Source organism: Camelus bactrianus, chromosome 2 (genome assembly GCF_048773025.1).
Source record: "Camelus bactrianus isolate YW-2024 breed Bactrian camel chromosome 2, ASM4877302v1, whole genome shotgun sequence".
In the NCBI taxonomy this organism is placed as follows: Eukaryota; Metazoa; Chordata; class Mammalia; order Artiodactyla; family Camelidae; genus Camelus; species Camelus bactrianus.
In genome coordinates, this window is record NC_133540.1 from 36,435,844 (window position 1) to 36,457,814 (window position 21,971).

Consider the following 21,971-nt stretch of genomic DNA (forward strand, 5'->3'; position numbering starts at 1 on the left):
CTGGCTGCTCACGTATTCACTGTGGGTCCTCCTGACACACACTCTTACTTCAGTCTCCAGGTTTTGCCCCATTTAGCTCCTGTCTTCCATCAAATCGTCCAGCTCCGCTGTAGCTCTGGTCCTCCATGTCTGGGTCACAGATTCCTCATCTCCACTCTGTCAGTCCCCATTCTTCCATCAGTGTCATTAATGTCTCCTATGTTCAGAAACCCCATCCATTCTTTCGTCGTTTGGAATTACTCCCTTTTCTGTTCATTTATTATCATTTCCATGGAGTCCTAGCTGTCTACCACCTTGAATCAAGACTTTGGATATTTCATTTCAATTTTTTTCAATTTGTAACTTTATTGAGTAAAGTAAGATTTACATACATTGGCCCTCGGAGAGATAAATGTCACCCTGTTTTTTTTTTTTAAATGGGACCAATAAAGCAACCTTTTCATTGCTGTTTTCCTTAATATTTATTCCTTTAAGTCCTTTAAAAAACCTTTATGTAAAATTTGTTCCTTAACCAGTTAAATTATATGTTATAACTCTCATAAAACTTTTTATAATGTAAGATAAATTATCTATAGTTCATCAAGTAGAAAAGTAATTTACCTTATCTCTCTATTCATCTAGCTTATAGTTAAAAAAAAACAATTTAATAGAATAGAAATTCATCTTAGTGATGAATTTTCTCCATTTAAAAATTTTTAAAATTTTGCCTTTCAATTTAAATGTTTTTTATCATTTCATGTTCTACATCTATAATAAACATAAAGAATTTCAACTAAAATATTTCAGTATTAATAATTTCTGAAAACTCAAATAAAATACTTAAAGATTTTCTGTTAGTTGATAAGCTAGAGAATAGTGTGTTTTATAATTTGCTAGTGCTTCAGCCTGCATGAATAGCCAGTTTCCTTTTACTGCAGTACACTGGGCATAGGGCAAAGTGTTTCAATGTGTTGGAGGTAGGATTGCCAGATAAAATACAGGACACCCAAATAACTTTGAATTTCAGTTAAACAATGACTTTTTGTGTATGATGCATTTGTTTTGTTGTTTTACTAAATGTGGTAAGCCTAGTTGGAGGTTATGGAAGGAGAGAGAATAGACAAATACTTCCCATCAAAATACATTAACTGAATTATTTTATTAAATACTTTTATTAAAGAATGATATACAGCATGTTTGTATTTTATTCAAAATTATTATTTAAAGTTTTATGTGTCTATTTTATGTTAAGATACAACAGAGGGAGTTGATACAACAGAGAATAAGAAGAGTATTGTCAAGAAATTTTCATGAAAATAATTACATCCTTATTAATTAATAGTATGTTATTTAGAGATGTTACCGATTTCTTATTTTCATTACAGAAAATATGAAGAAAAAAGCTTAACAAGAAGAAACTCCGTAATACATGGAGCTTCAGATCACCATGATTTCTAATGGCATCTTTCAGAAATTGTAATAATGAAAATACATAGTTATATAGAAGAGGAGAAAACAATAAACAGACTAGTAGACTTGAAAGTATTAAACTACGTCTTACATCAAGAAAAACTAGAACATTTATTTATGATATTTGTACCTTTACGATTCCTTAATATAAAAATAGTAAAGGCAGGGAAGTTTTTAAAAATTAAGAAATATATTTTGTTGACTTAGGGATGCTATCATATACTCTCAATAAGTCATTGAAAGTTCAGAAACTTGCTATTGTCATGGACAGGTTCTGTGTGAACTGGTGTATATGCTCTTATCCATTTTGTTAAGACATTTAAAATAGAAATTTAAAAAAATTTAAAAATAAATAAAACAGAACAAGTTTAAGCAAGTCTGGGTCTGGCAGTGCCACAGTATCTTCTTGTCTTTTTAGTATATGCATTTAAAACTCTAAAATTACCCCTAAGTGCCATTTGAGCTGATTACCAAACATCTTGATGCATATGTATTCTGATAGTCCTTCAGTTCTAAAGGTTTCATATTTTCTGTTACTATCACCTTCTTTATGCATGGGTTATTTGGGAGTGTGTTTTTTTTTAATATATTGGTTTTGCCATCTTTTATTGTTGATTTATCATTTAGTTACATTGTTGTTAGAGAACTTTTTCTGTGATAAAATTTGAGAATTGTTATGAATTCTTGTGTTTCATATGAATTTGAGAAGAATGTATCATCTCAGTATGCTCCCTTTAACATATACTTCATTCGTTTCTTTTTTAATTGAAGTATAGTTGATTTGCTTCTTTTCATTCGTTTTTATAAATGTTAGTTTTGTGCTTTAAAATGTCTTTAATATTCCTATTCAGGTTGACAGGGGCTGCATCTCAACATGTGCTTCCACAATCACTGTGGCAGGAAAAGGGTGGTTAGAGATGAGCACTGAGTTGAATGCTGACACCTGGAACTGACACACATCACATTTGTTCACATTTCATTGGCTAAAGTAAGTCATATTCATCCTTAAATTCAAATGGGCAAAAGTGCCATCCGGCCAGGTACCCAGAAAATAATTACCACAGAAAAAGCTAAAGTTTCACAGAATTATGTTGAATAATATAAGTTGGAAAGCCTGAAGAAAGAAATTAAGAGGATAATATTGTCACAAAATACCTCAAATAAAAATTGTCTTTTTTAACCAATAAATTAAATGCTATCCAAAAACACTCCAGAAGATGACAGCGTCAAAAGTCTAGAAATAGTGGCCTTATTACAGATGTAGTGTGAACAATATTCAGTGGTCGTGACATCTAGCTAATAATCATGTCTTGTGCATGGAGCATCATAAACTCTGTTAAGCTGAGACTCTAACGGGGATATCACAAGTCAAACATTTTATTCTTCCAATAAAATTGAAATCGTGAATATCATAGTCAAAGTCAAGATTTACTATCAAATACAAGTAGTAAAAGCTGCATGATCCAACATCTATGGGGCAAAGAAGCTTGTGACTGAATATTAGGTTTATGCTATATTTTTATTTTTAGTGTGCTGGTTTAAACGATAGGCTCTGAGGGAGATAGACCTGAATTTGACTTTGTTTCCACCATTTACTAGTCAAAGGCAAGTAATCATCTTCACCTGGGTTGTTGGGACGGTTAAATGAGATAATGTAAAACCGTTAGAGCAGTGAGTGCAATAAAACGTTATCAATTAGTAGCATTTCGAAAAGAAAACATATAATGCATTTATTATGTTAACATTTAATATACCTATATTTATCATCCACTTACTGTCACCAATTAGTAAGCCTCCCTGATGACCACAATGACCTCTCATCAGAGCATTCAGAATTCTAGGGAAGGCCTAGGTACTAACTGGATGCCGTTCAAAACGTGATTTACATAAAATTCAGGACCCAATTACGTGCACTAGGAGGCAAAACCTCACTGGTTGTAGAGGCCAGGCGCTCCGCGGGAGGGAAAAGTCTTCGGACGGATAAGGAGGAATTCCTCCAGGGCTCGACCGGGAGCCGGATCGGCGCTGCGATTGGCCGGCGCGGGCGGCGCGGCGCGTGGTCGGGAGGAAGCGCCTGGTGGGCCGCATCGCGGAGCGGCGCCCCTCCGCGGCCGTTGAGCCCCTAGTGCGCGCGGCACGCGCCTCAGGCCGCCGCCTCAACCCGGCCAGCGGCCGCACGCGCATGCGCAGTTGGTAGTTGCGGCTGCGCGGCTGCCGGCGGGATCGGTCTGGGAAGACTCACGGACCAAGTGGCAGCCACTCGGACATCTGAGCTGCCCCTGCCGAAAACAGCCCGCAAGACAGGTACGTGGGCAGGAGTCCATTTCCTCGCATCCTTTTGCACTCGGGCCGAGGTGAGGTGAGGAATCGGAGTCCTCGCTCCTTCCCTCAGGGCGGGGGTGCCTGGGTCGCGCCCCTTTCTTCGGCGACCCGTCGGGCGGAACGAGTTGGGGCTAGTGAGGGGTGGGTGTTGAGTTCGGGGATGGGGGTGCCGCCAGCGAGGTTCTTGGGCTGGAGTGGGGAAGCCAGCCCCGGGCGGCGGGAGTTTGATGCCACCTCAGGTCGGTTGGGTCCTCCAGAACTGCTGTGCCCACCTGCTGCTCCGGCGCGGGGAAGGCCGGGCGTCCCCCCGCAGCCCGGCCCGTCTTAAGCGGCCCCAGGGAGCCGAGGCCGTTATTCCAGCGGTTGACATTTCAGCCCCGTTCCACTCTCGAGCCGGGCTGCCGGCTCCCGAGGGGTGGAGAGGGGGCCCGGGTGTCCTCGGCGCTGCTCGCCCCGCCGGCTGCTTCTCACAGAAGCTCGAACACCACCCAACTAGGCTCAGCTTATCCCACCCCCGCCTCTGTAAAGGCCGAGGGACCTAACGTTACCTCACAGCGGGGACGCCGGTGCCTGGCGGCGGCTCCCTCGAGGCGCTGCCTGGAGCCCCGCGTGCGCCGCTGGGGAGGGAGCCAGAGGGTTGTGTTGAATCCGACGAAACCTTAATGAGTAGAGACTCATTATCGCCGAAAGCCTGTTTACGATCAGATACCTTAGCTGATTTTATTTATAGCATTGGCCCAAGCAACGAGGAGGAAGCGTTTTCTTGGAATTTAAAAGCGAATGGCAGCAGATACACATTATTATATATAAAATAGATAAACAGCAAGGATTTACTGTATAGCACAAGGAACTATATTCAATATCTTGTAATAACCTATGATGAAAAATATGAAAAAGATTATGTAGGTATAATTGAATCACAATGCTGTACACCAGAAACTAACATCGCATTGTAAATCAACTATACTTAAATTAAAAAAAAAAAAAAAAAGCAAAATGCGAGGAAGCTCACCAAGGGGAAAGTAAATCGAATGACAATGGGACGAACTCTGAAATTAGAAGAGAGTTAATTTATATTGAAAATTTTTGATGCGTAAGAGCCATTAAAACCCTGATCTAGCCTCATGATTGTGCTTGCTTTAAAAAATTTCCATCACTCTAGGTCATTTAATCACTCTAGGTAGCCTTCCTTTTGGCAATCATTTGACTGCTTTTCAGTTTACTGTTTTGCCTTTACATAAAATTGGTTTGACTTTCCAGTCACATTTAGGTCTTATCCCTAAATCCTTAGAAGATAGTCAATATTATTTATCTAGTTGATAAAGTTAATTATTGTGTGTGAATGGTGTATGTTGATGGATCCGTAGAAATTGAACAGTGCTATTTAGTAGCCTCATTACTTGTTTTCAGTACCTAGTAAGTTTTAGTGCTCTTATCCAGAAAGCTAGAATTGTCAATTTTAATGGACTTTTAGATCATCTAGCTTAATCCTTTCACGTGACAAATGAAACAAAACAAAACAAAGACAAAGATAAAGACAAAAAAACAGGCTTAGAGCAGTTTTAACCCCTGGCCTTTTAAAAATAATACTGGAATCTTGGTGTGATGGTGCCAAGCTCAGTGTACCTTCTATAATATTTTGTAGTTGAGCTCCTAGTCAGCATGACAACTAGAACTTTTAAATATTGATTTTTCATACACTACTTTTGAGGCATAATCGTGCTGAGTGAGTCCTCAGCCATTAAAACTGGATAGCTGAAAGGCATCTCAGTTACAAGAAAGCATATAGAAAAGCATGAATATGTTAATAGGTGAGTGTTGAGAGTGAAAGAAATGAGTCTTTTAAAAGGGAAGAATTTATGCTGAAAACTATTTAGCATTTTTATAACAGGTAGTAAAATAAGACTTTTGTTTGTTTTTTAGAAAATTCATGCTAGAGAGAAGGTGGAGGATAGATTGATTGGCAAGTCTGGAAGTGAAGAGGCAAAGTGGGAGTTTACTAATCTTTTTCAGAAATGGTGGATTCCTAAATTAAGACTGTGGCATAGGGATAGAAAGAGACATTCAAGAAATACCCAAATGCATTTAGTTACGAATGATACGGAATATCAACAAGAAGGAAGACTTTAAGATAATGGCAAAGTAACTTGGTCAATTTAGTTGATCAGAGGTGTAGTTAATGGGAGAAGGGAATTGAGGAGATGGAGAAGGGGTTTGGGAGGAAAGACCAGGTTCAAATTAATGGAGGGCTTGGGACATCCTTAAATATGGATAGTGATTTGAAACTAAAGAGTGATCTCTGTGCTATGGATAAGATATGGGAGTCCTTAGCTAGCGTTTATAGGTAGAAGTCAAGAGTATACGTTATGTAAGAAGGAAGCCTGGGGACAGAACCGTAAGGAACAGCAACATTTACAGAAGATTACAGAAAAAGCCTGTGAAGGAGGAGGATAAAATGAAAAGAATCAAGAATAGTGTCATCGAAACCAAGGGAGGAGAGGGCATCAAGAAGGAGGCAGTCAGCAAGGTCAACAGGGAGCAGGAGGCAATAGGACTGAAAAATGTTATTGATCTTACCAACTAAGAAAAGAAGCTAGAATTGAGTACAGGAATGATAAAAATGTTAGTTTTTCCTTGCTACCATAACAAATTACAATAAACTTAACAGCTTAATGCAACACAAATTTATTTTCTCACAGTTCTATAGGTCAGAAGTCTGACACAGATCTCAACCGAGCTAACATCTAGGTGTTGGCAAGGTGCATCATTCCTTACTAGAAGCTCTGGGGAGATCTACTTCCTTGCTCATTCAGGTTGGTGGCAGAATTCAGTTCCTTGTGTTGTAGACTGAAGTTCCTATTTCCTTGCTGACTGTCAGCTGAAGGTGGTTTTCTGCTTCTAGAGACCACCCACAGGGGCCCCTTTCCTCCATCTTCAAGGTCCCTATGGTAGATGGAGTCCTTCTCACTATTCAGATCTCTTCTGCTCTCACTCACTTCCTCTTCCACTTTTAAGGGTCCATGTATTATATTGGGCCCATCCATAAACCAGGATACTGTCCCTATTTTAGGGTCAGCTAATTAACAACGTTAATTCCATCTAAAAGCCCCCTTTGCCATGTGAGGTAACACAGGATCCAAGGATTAGGGTGTGGACATCTTTGAGTCATTGCTCTCTCTATCATAGGAAGTTAAAACAAGAAGGGAAAAGTATTAACAGTTAATGAAGACAGTATTTCTAGGTGCTTCTGTTAAAGAAAGGTAATGCCTAGAAACATTTACATTATCTAGCATGTGATATAGTTCCAATAGTAAGCCTTACTGTTTATCCTTGAGCTTTCTAAGAAATGCAAGTAACTTCTTACATATCCTAAAATTTGTGTGAACACTGTAAAATTTTAAAGTGTCATAGGAATATAAAGTAATACTATAAAGTTTTTAGTTTTTTTATTTTTATGTAGCTTTAAGCTGCTTTAAAATCTTTGCTGGAAGGATTTTAAAGGCCATTTAACCAGCTAACTATATGTACATGCTGTATAACTTGGATGCACATCAAAATATGGATTTTAAAATATAAACCCCACAGAAATTGGAATGTATGTGTAAGGCATGAAATATACTAAGAAAATATTGACCTTATTTTATAGGCCTATAACCTTAATGCCATTTAGTGAAGATTAAATTGTTAAACCTTCTAACCTTAGAGCCTTAATGAAAGGAACGTAGAGTTTGAAGCTAGACCTGACTTTGAGTCTTGCCTTTTCTGTTTAGTAGCATTCTGTATTCTTAAGTAAGTTACTTATCTCCCTGAGCCTCACTTTCCTTATGTATAATGGGCTACTAGTATCTTCACTACAGAGTAGCTATAATGGTTGGAATGAATATGCTTAAAACACAGTCAGTACTCAAAACAGTTCTTTCTGTTCTCCTTCTTCCACTCTTCCCTTTTCAGTGCCTTTTCTCACATGCAGCTTCCTTTGTCCTTGGCCTAAGGAAATCAGTCCTTTCCATCCCTTGTACTTCACTTTGTAAATTTCTCAAGGAGGTTTTTCTCCAACCCTTCTCCCACCATGTAAGTTCAGTTCCCCAGTTACCAACTATTAAAATTTCTTTGTCACTCATTAAAGTTTACATGTTATACCTGGGTAGTTTGTTTAATATCTGCTTTCCATCCCAGACTCTAAGCTCTTTGAGATCAGGGCCATTTATGTTTTGCTAATTACTGTAAATTCAGTATCTGACATCATGCCTGGCACATAATTGACAACCATAAGTATTTGTTAAATGAATTCATGAATGATGAATTATATTGTCTACTGACTAACCTCCCCTGAATTTCTGGAAACATGAGCTACCACAAAATTTATAAATCTCTGGTGCAGCTTATTCTGAAGCATGCTTGTTTTTTCTGTGAGAAAGTACCTGCATTTCAAATGGAATCTTGGAGCTTCTTTGGAAGGAGGCTGCTCTTTAAGATGCCACTATTACCTACCTCTTCACCTTACTTGTGATCCTTTTTTTTTTTAATGTGCTACATAGCCAGATATTTCCAAGAATACCCTTTTATTTTGGTGAAAATTTATCCAATTTTATTTTTGTGATGTGGTAACACAAAATTTTTACTTTTGTTTACTAGTAAATTATGAATTAGATTGTTAAAATGCAGCATGTCTATAGCAAGATTCTGAAATAACTCACAATAAGAGATGTTTATTTATAGATATAGAGTAAAATTGAAAAATATTATTAATTCCCCCGTATTAAATTGGATCATAAAGCTGCAATTCTAGATTGTTACCTCATTTCTCTATAGAAATGCTTTAACTGTGTTAACTTTTAACAATGTTCTAAAAAACTTCAGGGGGCCAATGTTAGAAGCATTGACATAACCATTTCTCTCTCATAAAACCATAGTTAAAGACATTTATTGTGTAAGGATTCAATCCACAAATTTTTCTAGGAGTTAAATTCTAGAAGAGGATTTTTCCCTCCAAGGATCTTGTAGACTTTTATAGACAGTGACAACTCCTTCATTTTATTTCTGGCCTTCCCCTAATTGCCTAGAACCATCTTGCCAGATTTATTGTTGCTATGCAGCTATAGCAATAAACTTATTCTGCTTGGTTGCTTAGTAACATCTATTTCCCTCCCCTCATAACCTTTTTTACTGTTATTTATGCATTCATTCATTCATTCTATGAACATATATCTGTCCCTATTTATCATGTACTAGTACTCTTTGGCTAGCACTGTGAATACAGAAATGAGAATTCTAGCTCTCGATGAGCTTGTATTTTTGTCTGTTTTTTGTTTTGCAATTTGCCTCAAGCAGTTCTTTTGGAACTATGTAGAGGTAATATAAATCTTAAATAAATATTAATGTATCATTATAATGGTTACATAACCATTATTTTGAAAATTGTGCTATTTAGTCAGTTTGAACTTTAATCTGTAGTGATCGTTTTAAAACTCAGTGCAGATTTAATTCATTCTTTCTGTAATTACTACAACCAAATAATATTCCCATATCCAGTATTTCAGCTAATCTCAGACTTCAGTAGTTTCTCAGTTTTATAGGATCTGGTGGTTTGTTGCCTAAACCATATTTTCATTGTTTCTGGGTACTTATGATTTAGAAAGAAATACCCAGTTTTAGTTACCAGTATGTATTAATTAAAGTAATACCCAAGTAGAAAATTAAAAAATCTCAGAGGCCTAACATAATTCCAGGTGTCCTGAGGAATAGATGGCTGTGATGGTTAATTGTATGTATCAATTTAACTGAACCACTGGCTGCCCAGATATTTGGTCAAACATTTTGGGTATGTCTGTGAGGATACTTTTTGACAAGATTAACATTTGATTGGGAGACTGAGTAAAGCAGTGTAGAGAACATACATAAAATCAAAGATACATGCAAATAGATGTACTTCTTCACTGCCTCCCTTCTTCCTGATGAAGGGACAAATATTTTGTGATACAGCAAACTGTATGGAGTGGGGAACACACAGGAAACTTAGAACCCTAGGCTTGCTATCTTTTATACATTTGTAAGGAGGGAACAGGGTGAGTAATAATTTTGTATATTATACCATATAAACAAATTCTTGCCGCACTAAAACTGTATAACTTAGGACAGCTACCTAGACCAATGAGGAATTAGAAGACTTGAACAACACTATAGAGCAGTTGGACCTGATAGTCACACAGAACACTTTACCTAACAATGGCCGAAATAAAAATTAATGCCAGTCTTCCTCAAACTCTTCCAAAAAATTGAAGAGGAAGGAATAATTCAAAATTCATTCTATGAGGGCAGCATTACCCTGTATCAACAAGATACTCCTAAGAAAACTTCAGACCAATACCCCTGATGAATATTGATGTAAATACATATTTTCCTTAAGTACATATGCAATATTCTCTAGGATAGACCATACATTAGGCACAAAACAAGTCAATAATTTTTTAAAAGTTGAAATTATTCAGAATGTCTTTTCCAGTTACAGTGTAATAAAACTAGAAATCAGTAGCAGAAAGAAAGCAGGAAAATCCACAAATATGTGAAAATTAACAGACTTTTAAAAAACAAAAAGGTCAAAAAAGAAATCAGAAGAAAATTAAAAAGTACCTTGAGACAAATGAAAACAAAAATGCAATAGACCAAAACTTATAGGATAGAGTGAAAGCAGTGCTAAGAGGGAAATTAATAGCTGTAAACACTTACATTAAAAAAGAAAGATCTTTAATTAACAGTCTGACTTTACATCTTAAGGAACTAGAAAACCTAAAACTAGCAGAAGGAAAAAAATAGTAAAGATTAGATAACAGATAAATGAAAAAAATAATAGATAAACAATAGAGAAAGTCAGTGAAACCAAGAATTGGTTCTTTGGAAAGATCAACAAAATTGGTAAACCTTTAGCTAGATTGAATTGAAGACTCAACTAAAATCAGAAGTGAGTGAGGAAACATTACAACCAATTCTATAGATATAAAAATATTATAAGAATACTGCTATTATTTTATGCATTTCTATTTTACTTAAATGTTATTGATAGTGAGTCTAGAAAAGCACCTTTTACTACATTATTAAGTTATGGAAGGCTCTTAAACTTTTAGAACAATGAAGCTTTTAGGGTTATTAACAATTAATAAGCAATTTGCAAATATACTTATTCCTGTGCCAATAAGGGAAAAGTTTTTAAAACTCAACCTTACTGTTACTGAGTCAAATTGATCCCTTTACACTTACTTTCTATTCCAGTTACACCTTTTCAATGACTCAAGAGAGATTAAACTCTTCTAATTAAATTGTGATTAGTATGCATCATGTTTTTTGTTGCCTGGGTGCATAAAAATGATGGCATTAACACACCTTTTAATATAGAATGTTCATATTATGGTAGAATGGTGTTAATTTTTTTAAATATGCATTTTCAAAGTAAACTTTAGAGTTGTCACCAGTGGTCTCTAGAAGAAATCAAGTCTAACTGACCCTATATTCATATAGAGATTTCATCTCATTAAAAAGAGTTAGTTGATAGATAAACAACAAGGTCCTACTGTATAGCATAGGGAACTATATTGAATACCTTGTAATGGCCTATAACAAAAAAGAAAATGAAAAGGAATATATATATATGTGTGTGTATAAATGAATCACTATGTTGTACACCAGAAATTAGCACAACATTGTAAATCAACTATACTTCAGTTAAAAAAAAAAAGGTTAGTTAAACTAACTGTATGGAAAAATACTTTTTATAGTCTCATGTTTCTTTTCTAAAAATAGCTTTATCGATATTGATTAAAAATAGCTTTATTTGCATACCTGCAAGTTCACCTGTTTAATGAGTGCAGTTCAGTGGGTTTAACATATTTACCAAGTTATGTAACCATTTCCATATTCCAACTTTAGAACATTTTCATTACTCCAGAAGGAAACCTTGTACTCCCTAACCCTTTCTTCCGACTCCTTTCTTTAGACTATCACTAACCTATTTTCCAATATTCTATGAATTTACCTATTTCTTTTAAATGGGATCATAGAATATGTGGTTTTTTTAATGACTGACTTCTTCTACTCAGCATGATGTTTCACATTCTTGTAACACATCAGTACTCATTGCTAAATAATACTCCATTGTATGAATATTTCACATTTTGTTTATCCACTCATCAGTTGATGGATATTTGGGTTGCTTCCACTTTTTGGCTATTATTAAAATGCTTCTTTAAACATTTATATTCTAAGTTTTTGTTTGCACATCTGTTTTCGTTCTCTTGGGTAGACATCTAAGGAGTGGAATTGCTGGATCATAAAGTAATTCTATTTTTAACATTTTGAAGAACTGTCACACTATTTCCAAAGTTCATTTTATTTTCCTGCCAGCAGTGTATGAGGATTCCAGTTTCTCCACATCCTTCTGACACTTGTTATTGTCTCCCTTTGATTGTAAGCATTCTGGTGGGTGTAGAGTGCTGTATTGTAAATGCAGTGTTTCTTAAGTAGACTCGTATAGGTCTGTAGATACAGGTTCTAGAGGATCTAAGAGTTCTAAGAATTTACTTTTTAAATAATTTTTTTCATATTGTTGGTAATATAACTATACTCTGGATCATCTGGATAACTGACCACCTTATAACCAAGGACTGTCACAGTATTTCAGGATTCAGATTTACTTGTTTAAAAGTCCACTGTCAAAGAAATAAAACTTGAATTTTTAAGATGCTAATGGGAGTAGAGGAGGGTGTAATTATTTAAATAGTATTTGGCTTCTACTCATCTCAATTAATGCTGTAAGAAACAAATTTTGCAGTATTTGAATAGAGAAATGGTTATAAAATTGAGTCATCATAGTGTTATGAGGGTAATAAATGCAAAAGAAGTTTGTTTATAGCAGTCAGCCTGATTGCAGTAAACCTATATTTGCTTGATTTTTTTTTAGCTGTGATTTGATTTCAGTAAAAGATTTAACACATTACATTGTGATAAAATTACTTTTCTGGGTTTTTTTGGTGTTTATATAATTACTTGGTTTTATAATTATAAAATTTCCAATTGTATGTTTATATACACTTAAGCAACATTATAACAAAAAAGTAACTTGAGCAAACATTTAGGAATCATGATCCTTTTTTCCTTTTTTTTTTAAAAAAGGGCTCCACATATTACGAGTCTGGTGATCACTGTTATCCATATCTTTAGGTTTGTGCTGTTTGCTCTTTGCTTTTAGAAGCAGGCCTTCCTTCAGCTGTAGAATCCTGTGAGATTTGAAGTTTGTATTATCACTTGTTCAAAGCATAATTTAAGTAATTTTGTTAATGATTTGTTTTAAAAGCCATCCCAGGAAAAAGAGAAAGGTATTAAGGAGAAATTATTTCTTTATAAGTATACTTACACATGTTTTTCACTACTTTGTTTTACTTTCACTGATTACTGTTAATTTCACAGATAATCAATATGCATTTCCAAGGCTTTCAGCTATGTTTGGGTCTTCTATTCATCTCAATTAATGCAGAATTTATGGATGATAGGGTTGAGATGGAAGATTTTGATGAAAATTCAGAAGAGATTGATGCTAATGAAGATGCACTCTCCTCAGAGGTAAGGTTATTGAGAAATAAGCTTTAAGTTATTCCTTTACATAATATATAGCGGTGACTAATCTCTTAAGATCCATTTCCATTTCAGTAGTCTTTAGTTTTTACGTAAGTAGAAAAACATTGCTTTTTTCCAACTCTTTGTTGCCGTGTCTTTTAGGGTGCCTATGTACTAAAGAAATTTGTGCATGGCAACTAGCAGAGTTTTATTACTAAGTAAATACGCAGAAGGTTTTTACTGTTAAACTAGGAGTATGTCACTGGCTAAAGGGGACTAAATACTTTAGCTAAGAGAACGGTTTTTAGTCTTATTTCTGACACAGCCAGCCTTTTTCAGATAAAAGAAAAAGTAGCATAATTTTCAGTTCTTCTAGAAGTAAAGTAAGTAGCTTTTCTATATTTCTCTGAGAAAAGAAAATGCTAAATAGCAAGATGAATTAGAAAGGCGAGTAATGATGAGGTAGACATTTAGTAAGGCTCACAGTGTTTCTGTCTCAGCCTTCAGATGTGTGTTTTGAGGTGGTGACTGATAGGAGTCTGTAAGACTTTATAGAGGTTTTTGTACATTCTGACAATCCATAAGAACTTTCACATTGAAGAATATTCATATCTAATATTGGAACAATCAGAAAATTTTTTCAGAAATATTGTTTGTGAGAAAACATTAATTATCTTGTGCTAGCTGCTGTTTAAAGGCCAAGGAGAGAAACATAGCTGTTATAGACTTCTTTGCCTCACTTCCTTTTAGAGTTCTTTATTTGCAAATGCAAGTGTTCTTTCTCCTGTTGAGTTTTAAGCTCCACAAGGACATTTCTTTTAAAACTTGGTTCTGTGATCCACAGAAAGTAAGTAGTAATCAAAGTGCTAATAGACTGACTTAGATACAGCTACTACAAGGGTTTCTGGGGATTAATACTTTAAAGAAATTGACAGATATCTACATTCTTAATTACATTTGGTGATAATTTGAAAAGATGATAAGGAATGGAAAAGGATCATTTTTAATGCTTCTAATTTTATAGCATGAATAATCTAGATATGGTAAAGTACAAGTAAAGTATAAAATGCTGGTGATTGAAAGGGTTGTCTAACAGATGGAAGCCTCTTGTGATACCACTGCCCATTTTTGCATAAATCCATAAAAATACAGACAACAGTAAAATTGTAATTCAGTACACTTCATAGGAGATTGGCAATTTTGGTAGCCGAATCTTGACCCTGTTAGTAATTATGTGGAATTTTGTTTAATTATTGATTTTCCTTCCTTAAACAGACAGGAAATATACTATTATGGAAGAGTAGGGACAATGAATACAGAAAAAGTTATTCTGCATCCTTTTCTCTTAAGACTGAGAGACGAAATCTCATAATCATATAGGTAAAATCACAAAGGCTGACTCAGAAAGGACAAAAATTTATTACTGTAGGTGAAATTTTATACATTCATCATCAATTTAAATTATCTTTTGATAATTTGTCAATAAATGTAATCTTTTAAATTCATTCATTGGTGCTTTCTGTATAGTCCAGTGATTAAGTATATAACTTTTAGAACCAGACAGCCTAGGCTAGTATCTTTAAGTCCTGTAAGTGTCTAACTGTGCAACAGTGGGCAGATTATCTTGCCGCTCTCTCACAGTTTCATCATATATAAAATGGGAACAATAATAGTACTTCCTGCATAGAAGTATTATGAGGATTAAAAGAACCATCATATCAGCGCCTCCACCACCATTATCATCTTTGCAGTTAAGACTTACATGGCACTTGAAACAATGCTTTGTAGGTAATTGCTTTTCAATCCTTTCTTTATTGAATCTTTTTTCCCCCCTCTGGGTTCCTAATTTCTCAGAATGGTGTCATTGTTCTCTAGGCATATAACATGCAAAATTTAAGAGTTAATTTTAAACTAATCTACCTGCTTACTAAGTTTTTCATCTTATATGCTTTGGATCATGCTATTTCTTTTGCTTCTAATGATTTTTATCCCCCAGTATTGTCACCTGTTAGAATCCTTTCAAGGCCATGTCAGCTGCATCATGAAGCCTTGACTTCCTTCCATTCTTCCGGTGTTAGGAGACAGTGTATTCTCTGTTTGTATATACTGTTTTTTCCATCATGTATCTCTTATATTCTGTATTTTATTTTGAGGTTAGAGACCATGTCACCTTCTATCTATATTATCTATATGTGCATTCCATACTAAGTTCTTAATTAGTGAGATTATTTAATTAAAATATTTGTAAGATGAATAACTTTAGCTTTTTAAAATCTGTTTTCTAGATTAAATATAAGACACCTCAACCTATAGGAAACGTATATTTTACAGAAACTTTTGATAGTGGAAGGTTGGCTGGGTGAGTATTCATTCAAGAGAATTTTTTCCTTGATTAGCTTTTTCGAAATTATTGGTTGTTAGCCTATGAAAATTGCTTCTACTGCAGAACTATAAAAAAATGTTAAATTGCTTTATTCGACGGTATAAACCAGTACCTTAACACATTTTTGTTATTGATAGAAATGTTTAATTTGAATTGTTACTCATTTATACAAAGAAAATATACAAATGAATTATGAATGCAAAGTGAAAACTTATTTCTTCATTTCTTAGTACAGATATTAATAATCTAATTTCAAATGACAAATTCAAGTTAATGTTCAATCCTAAATAATGGTTAAAAAACAACAAAAGTTATTATTTATTATTATGTGCCAAACACTGTCCTAAGTAGGTAGGTGAGTACTATCTTTATCTGCCTTTTACCAGTGAGGAAACTGAGGCTTATTGTACCTTATCAATGATCATACAGCTAATAAATTGCAGATTCCAAATTTAATTTAACTCTAGCCTTGCAGGATTATGTATAGACATCCTTATTTAGCCTCTAAGTATTCATTTATCTTAGAATGAAAAATGAGTGTTAGATAATATTTTGTTGTGTTTCTGATATGCCTTGTATCTGTAAATTGTTAGTTTTATGTTAATGATATACTTTTTTTCAATTTTATTTATAGGTGGGTCTTATCAAAAGCAAAAAAAGATGATACAGATGCAGAGATTTCTATATATGATGGTAAGATATTTATATAAATATCAATATAACCAGTATGACCCAGAGTTCACTAGCTTTTTAAAAATAGATTATATTTTTATTAAATATGTATATATGGGGCCTGAGTCCTGCCGTCCTGCTTCACAATATTTTTTCTTGTCTCCTTTCCAATATTTCTAGATGTCCCTGGGTAATCCATACTTAAGCCACCAACTAGTGTTCTAACTCTGAACAGTTGAATTTTCATTCCTTTGCAGTTAGGCTTTTACATTTCCTGAAGCAGGATTTCCCAGGCCATAGCTATTCTCTACTGTTTCATATCAAACATGGGCCTACCTAGACCAAGTTAAAACTTTTATAGCAAGATTCTCCTAGAGAATGCAAACAGGAAATTTACGAGAGCTGCAAGAAATGTGGCTACTCCTGGAGCATGCATCTCCTGGCCTGCATCCATTATCACTGGGTCTTTAATAGGATTAACCATAGAAAGAAAAGTCCTGTGTGCAGGGGTCATATTTTCTTCCCTAACAGGACTCTCTTGGAGTATGACCAAAGAATTTCTTCCTCCTCCTAGTCTAAAACCAGCCTTCTCAGTTGTTAAATCCTAAAGCAAGATCAGCCTCAGTCAAGGTAACAGATAGGGGGAATTTCCTCTCTCTCAGAGGACCTCAGACCCATGAGGATATGACCTCACACTTTGACCCCACTAGGCATTACATGAGACAGACAATAAAACAAATAACAGCATGTGTAGGATGCCAGCCGTCTACTTCCTTTTCATAGTGTTCTAGTGTGAGACAAAGATCATTCCTGCATGTCTTCCTTTGTAGTGTTCTCCATCCCAACAAATCCTCTGAGCCTGTATAAGCCTGTATACTCAAACAGAACTCTACCATATGCACAGAACAGCAATACTGTGTTCAGTCTAAATCCATTTAGAGAAAAGAAAAACTTCCCTTGAAGAAGCAACAAGTATACAGAGATACAACGCTACCTAAAGTGATACCCACAGAAATGTACACCATCAAACAGAATGCTAGACTTAAAACATCTGTATTTATGTTACTTTTCAGTTGTCTGAAACAACATTGGGTAGATATTTGCTTTCCATTTGTTAGAAGGATCCATTGATGGAATTTTCCTAAAATTAAGATACAGTCTATTTTATGAGTGAGTTTAAGTCTCTGTTTCCTTCCAGACAAATATGAGTCTTGGTGTTTAAATGAGTTTTCCCCAGCTTGAAATTAGAAATCAAACTAGCAAGCAAAAAACAAACTTTGTAACATCTAAGTTTTTTCTGTAGTCTTACTACCCAAATAGCCACAAAAATAATTTTTAGCATAATAAATTTGGTGTGGTTGGTTGACTGTTTTTAATTTCTTGAAAGCAACTTTGAAAAATATGAAATCCCTCAAAGTTTCAGGTCCTGAAAATGGCATTTTGTGTATCAGTTTTAGGAGTGTTGTTTACATAGTGGTTACTTGAGACCAATATCAGTTTATTTGCATGAATATTTAATATTTGTAGTCTTTAATCACAGCCTCTGTCAAGAGCCACTTGAGTAAAACTAATTCCTAGGTTTTCAGGAACAAGCAAATCTGTGTAAAACATTGTGTGCTGGGGAAGAAGTTTGCATTTGGAGGAGACTTATGTAAAATTTTGAGATTAAATTATTAATAAAAATATAGAGGTTTAATAAATCACCACTTCTTTAAGTGACTAACTCTCAGATATCTTATAAAATTGTGTGAATTCTTTTTGAAATTTCACTTACATTAGAGTTTATATAACCTGGCATTGTGTAGAATTTGAGTAAATAGTTAATGAATAGTTATTGTTGATTTGAGATTGGGAAAACTTGTCATTGAGGTATAATCACCTTGTCAGAGATTTTCTAAAATTAAAGTAGTGCCTTTAGATAGTACCTTTTCATAGCTAATAAATGTATGCACAATTGCAAAAAAGGCAACATAGTTTTAAAAGTCCTTTACTATCAATATCCTGAAAACCCTAAAGTTGTTACTTCTTAAAAGAAGACCTTTTTGATTTGGTCAAACCACAGGTTAGTAGTGATAATACAATTTATCATTCATGTGAGAGAAGAAAAACCAAATGAGTTCATCTTTTTAAGAAAAGTATGGTATAACCAAGTTAGAGGACAAAAAGGAAAAGAAACCTGAAAACTTTAAAAAGTGATTTTTTAAAAGACCAATAAATTAGGCACAATGATAGACCAAAAAACACCCCTCTCTGATTCATAAGTCTGTTCAGGTTCTTGCACTGTTGTTTTTTAGGAAGAAAAAATATATATAAAATACATTAGTAATTCAAAAGTGCCCATTGATATTTCATGTTGGCACAATTCCGGAAAATAGCTAATTTTCCCAAAATTGAGTTTTCTTGGAATAGGCAGTACCTCTAATTTTCAAAACTAGAACATTTTATACAAATTAAAGTAAATTAACTACTTTCTGTTTGTTTAAAACTCTTACTCTTTTAGAGTAAAGGAGGAGAGTCAAACCTACAGCTTTTGGGCTGCAGGTAACCTCCACCTAGCTTTGCACTGTATGCAGCTTGTGATCTAATTTCAGGAGCTTCCTGATCTTTTTTTTTTTTTTAATTTTATTTTATTGAGTTATAGTCAGTTTACAATGTTGTGTCAATTTCCAGTGTAGAGCACAATTTTTCAGTTATGCATGAACATGCAAATATTCATTGTCGCATTCTTTTTCATCAGAGCTTCCTGATCTTAAACACGGGAAATTGCAGCCCAGAGAGGGCCTACCTCAGCTTTGCTGTGCTACAACCTAGTGCTTATCCCAGCGCTGTGTGCTACTTTCTTGGCCAGAAGTTTTGAGAACTGGTTGGCTTAGCCTGGGTAGGGTGTTCTTTGGGCATACAGTTTTCAAAATAAAATTTAAATCCCTATGATAACTTTTGCAAAGTAAGAAAAGTAGCTGATGAATACCTTAAAAATAAATAGACTGAGGCAAACTGCTCATTTTGTATTAAGGATGTACTTTGTCTCATATGTAATTTTAAAGTATCTCATTTAAAAAATACAATGTTGATAGATTCTATGAAAAAAATCACATTTTGTAATTTCACTGATTTATAAATCTTTTAGAGAAATCTTAACTAAGCCAGCTAAGTGCCTTAATCAAATATTGTAGTGTCTGTTATTTATTAGTTTCCACAATTTTAGCTAAGAAAATGAAACCATTCTCTGATAAGAGAAAAAAAAAAAAGAGCAGACATACATACAGGTGCAGATGTTATTTCCTGATTTAAAATCTGGTTTTATTTTTCCCAAATCAGCCTTCATGGAAAAATCTTATTGGTCACCCCTGCTGATAAATCTTTTAAGTCAGTATTTTTTATTTTATTTAATTTGCTTTGTTTTATATTTTAGGAAGATGGGAAATAGAAGAATTGAAAGAAAACCGAGTACCTGGTGACCGAGGACTGGTTTTGAAATCTAGAGCAAAGCATCATGCAATATCTGCTGTATTAGCAAAACCCTTTGTCTTTGCTGATAAGCCTCTAGTAGTTCAGTAAGTTTTTAATATTATGTTTTTAATATTTTTTCTGACATTTATATTTTATGTAATTTGGTTTCTGAATATAGGTATAATGGGTATAAAATGGGCAAAAATTCCAGAATTTACTTTTCCGTATTATTTACTTAAATACACAATGTGTGTATATACACAAACAGCCTCAGGTTTTGAGTGAGTGAAAAGAAGGTTAGTTGAAAAATTATATAATATATGCTATAATATGTAACATTCCACTGCAGTAAACTGTGTAATGCATACTAAAATCACCATTTTAATTTTAACTCTTTTCTTAAAATTACTTGCTGTTAAGATATATAAACATCATTATATTCAGAATGTAACCATAAATATTGCTGTTAAACCAGTGATAAGATTCAAAGGGAGCAAATTTATTTTTAAAAGGAAATGCGCTTTTAAAGGGCACACGTTCTCACAAGACAGTTCTCCCCTCCCATGCAATGTGACATAAACTAGTTTTATTGTGATGTTGTTTGCATGTGTAACTGTCATAAAATCAAGTATAAATTCCTCAAGCTTATTTCACCTATAATGATATAAAACCATAGTAGATCTATATGAACACAATTACAAGACCAGTGAAACTCAAAACAAAGAAAAGGAAATGTAGAAATGTTACTTTCTACCTTATATCAAAAGATTGTCCAAAGTTAATTACAGTGTAAAGAAATACCATTAACTGTAAACTTATCACTTCAGAACCCCTTCAGTTTTTTGTTAACATGTTAAATATGTTCCTACCTGGTTTAACTAAAATGGCATTTTGTATTTTAGAAATTTAAAACGATATGGCATTTGGAGGGCAGGGTATAATTCAAGTGGTGGAGTGCATGCTTAGCATGCAAGATGCCAGGTTCAATCCCAGTACCACCTCCAAAAATAAATAAATAAACCTAATTACCCCACATACACACACACAAAAAGCTTAAATAAATAAATAAATAAAGTTACCTAGAAAATGTAAAGAAAAAAAGCCAATATGGCATTTGGTATAATCAGCTTAATTTTTCAGTTGTAATGCTTTCTTTGTCTCAGTTGCCTTGTTATTTCAATAAATTTAAAATATCAAATAATATCAGAGTATACACCCATTTAAACAAATTAAAAATACTGTAAGTACTTACAGGGATTAATATTTGAGCTCTGTATTATTTATCATTATTCAGAGTTTGGTTTCTTTTTTCTTGAAAATTTGAAAGTAATCTTACTTGTTGAACTTGGGTGAATATAATATTTTCTATTTTAATTTTTTGTGACTTGAATGAAAAGGTAAAGGAAAATAAATTGAGTTTAATTTATCCAGGGTAAAATGAATCAAATTTGGTATTTTCAGAAAGTAGAAATCACTGCTAGACAAGTAAGCGAAAGATAGCTTGCAAGATTAGAAGCAAAGATTGGATAACAAGTCTAAAAAATTATTAAAGCAATTATGAAATTATTATCCTGAAAAAAGAAAAGGAGAATCAAGAAGAATTGAATAGCAGTCTTTGATATGCTTGAAAAACAATTCATAGGATAGTGAATATTTGTATTTCTTAATATCGATAAATAAAATGAATTTAAAAAATGAAATGGGATAAATGAAGAAATTTTGTATTAACTACTATAAATACTATAATTTTACTCTAAAGCTGCTTTTCCCAAATTATGTACATATTAATATGCATTATGTGGTCATATAAGTTTTAGAAATTAAGAGTATCTATACCTTAGAGATAAGGAAGCATATTTGTCCATTAAAGACTGAGAAGTTCTATGTATAAAAACCTGTTTTTAACTTGAATATTGTGTTTCTCAAACATATTTGACCACAGAAGTTCAAATATATACAACAATAATTACTATTTCATGGGACAATTTAGGAAATGATAGTCTAAAGAAAATAGGGTTAACATATACTCTTGCATTCGTCCTTATTTTTCCTGTGATTTAAGATTAGCAGCTGTCCAGCTCTATGACATACA

At 34.1% G+C, this 21,971-nt stretch overlaps 1 protein-coding gene across 2 annotated transcripts in view; it reads left to right on the top strand.

The window, feature by feature from the left end:
• Positions 1-3,598: 3,598 nt before the first annotated feature.
• CLGN (calmegin) overlaps positions 3,599-21,971 on the top strand; it is a 41,684-nt gene continuing 23,311 nt past the window's right edge. The window contains exons 1-6 of one of the 2 annotated variants that reach the window (XM_074378265.1): positions 3,633-3,753; positions 6,471-6,584; positions 13,228-13,380; positions 15,660-15,733; positions 16,392-16,450; positions 19,842-19,983. In XM_074378265.1, the coding sequence (XP_074234366.1) occupies positions 13,237-13,380; positions 15,660-15,733; positions 16,392-16,450; positions 19,842-19,983 (419 nt within the window). In that variant the 5' untranslated portion in view covers positions 3,633-3,753; positions 6,471-6,584; positions 13,228-13,236. Of the gene's footprint in view, positions 3,754-6,470; positions 6,585-13,227; positions 13,381-15,659; positions 15,734-16,391; positions 16,451-19,841; positions 19,984-21,971 lie in introns of both variants that reach the window. The other variant, XM_074378276.1, reaches the window with a different exon arrangement.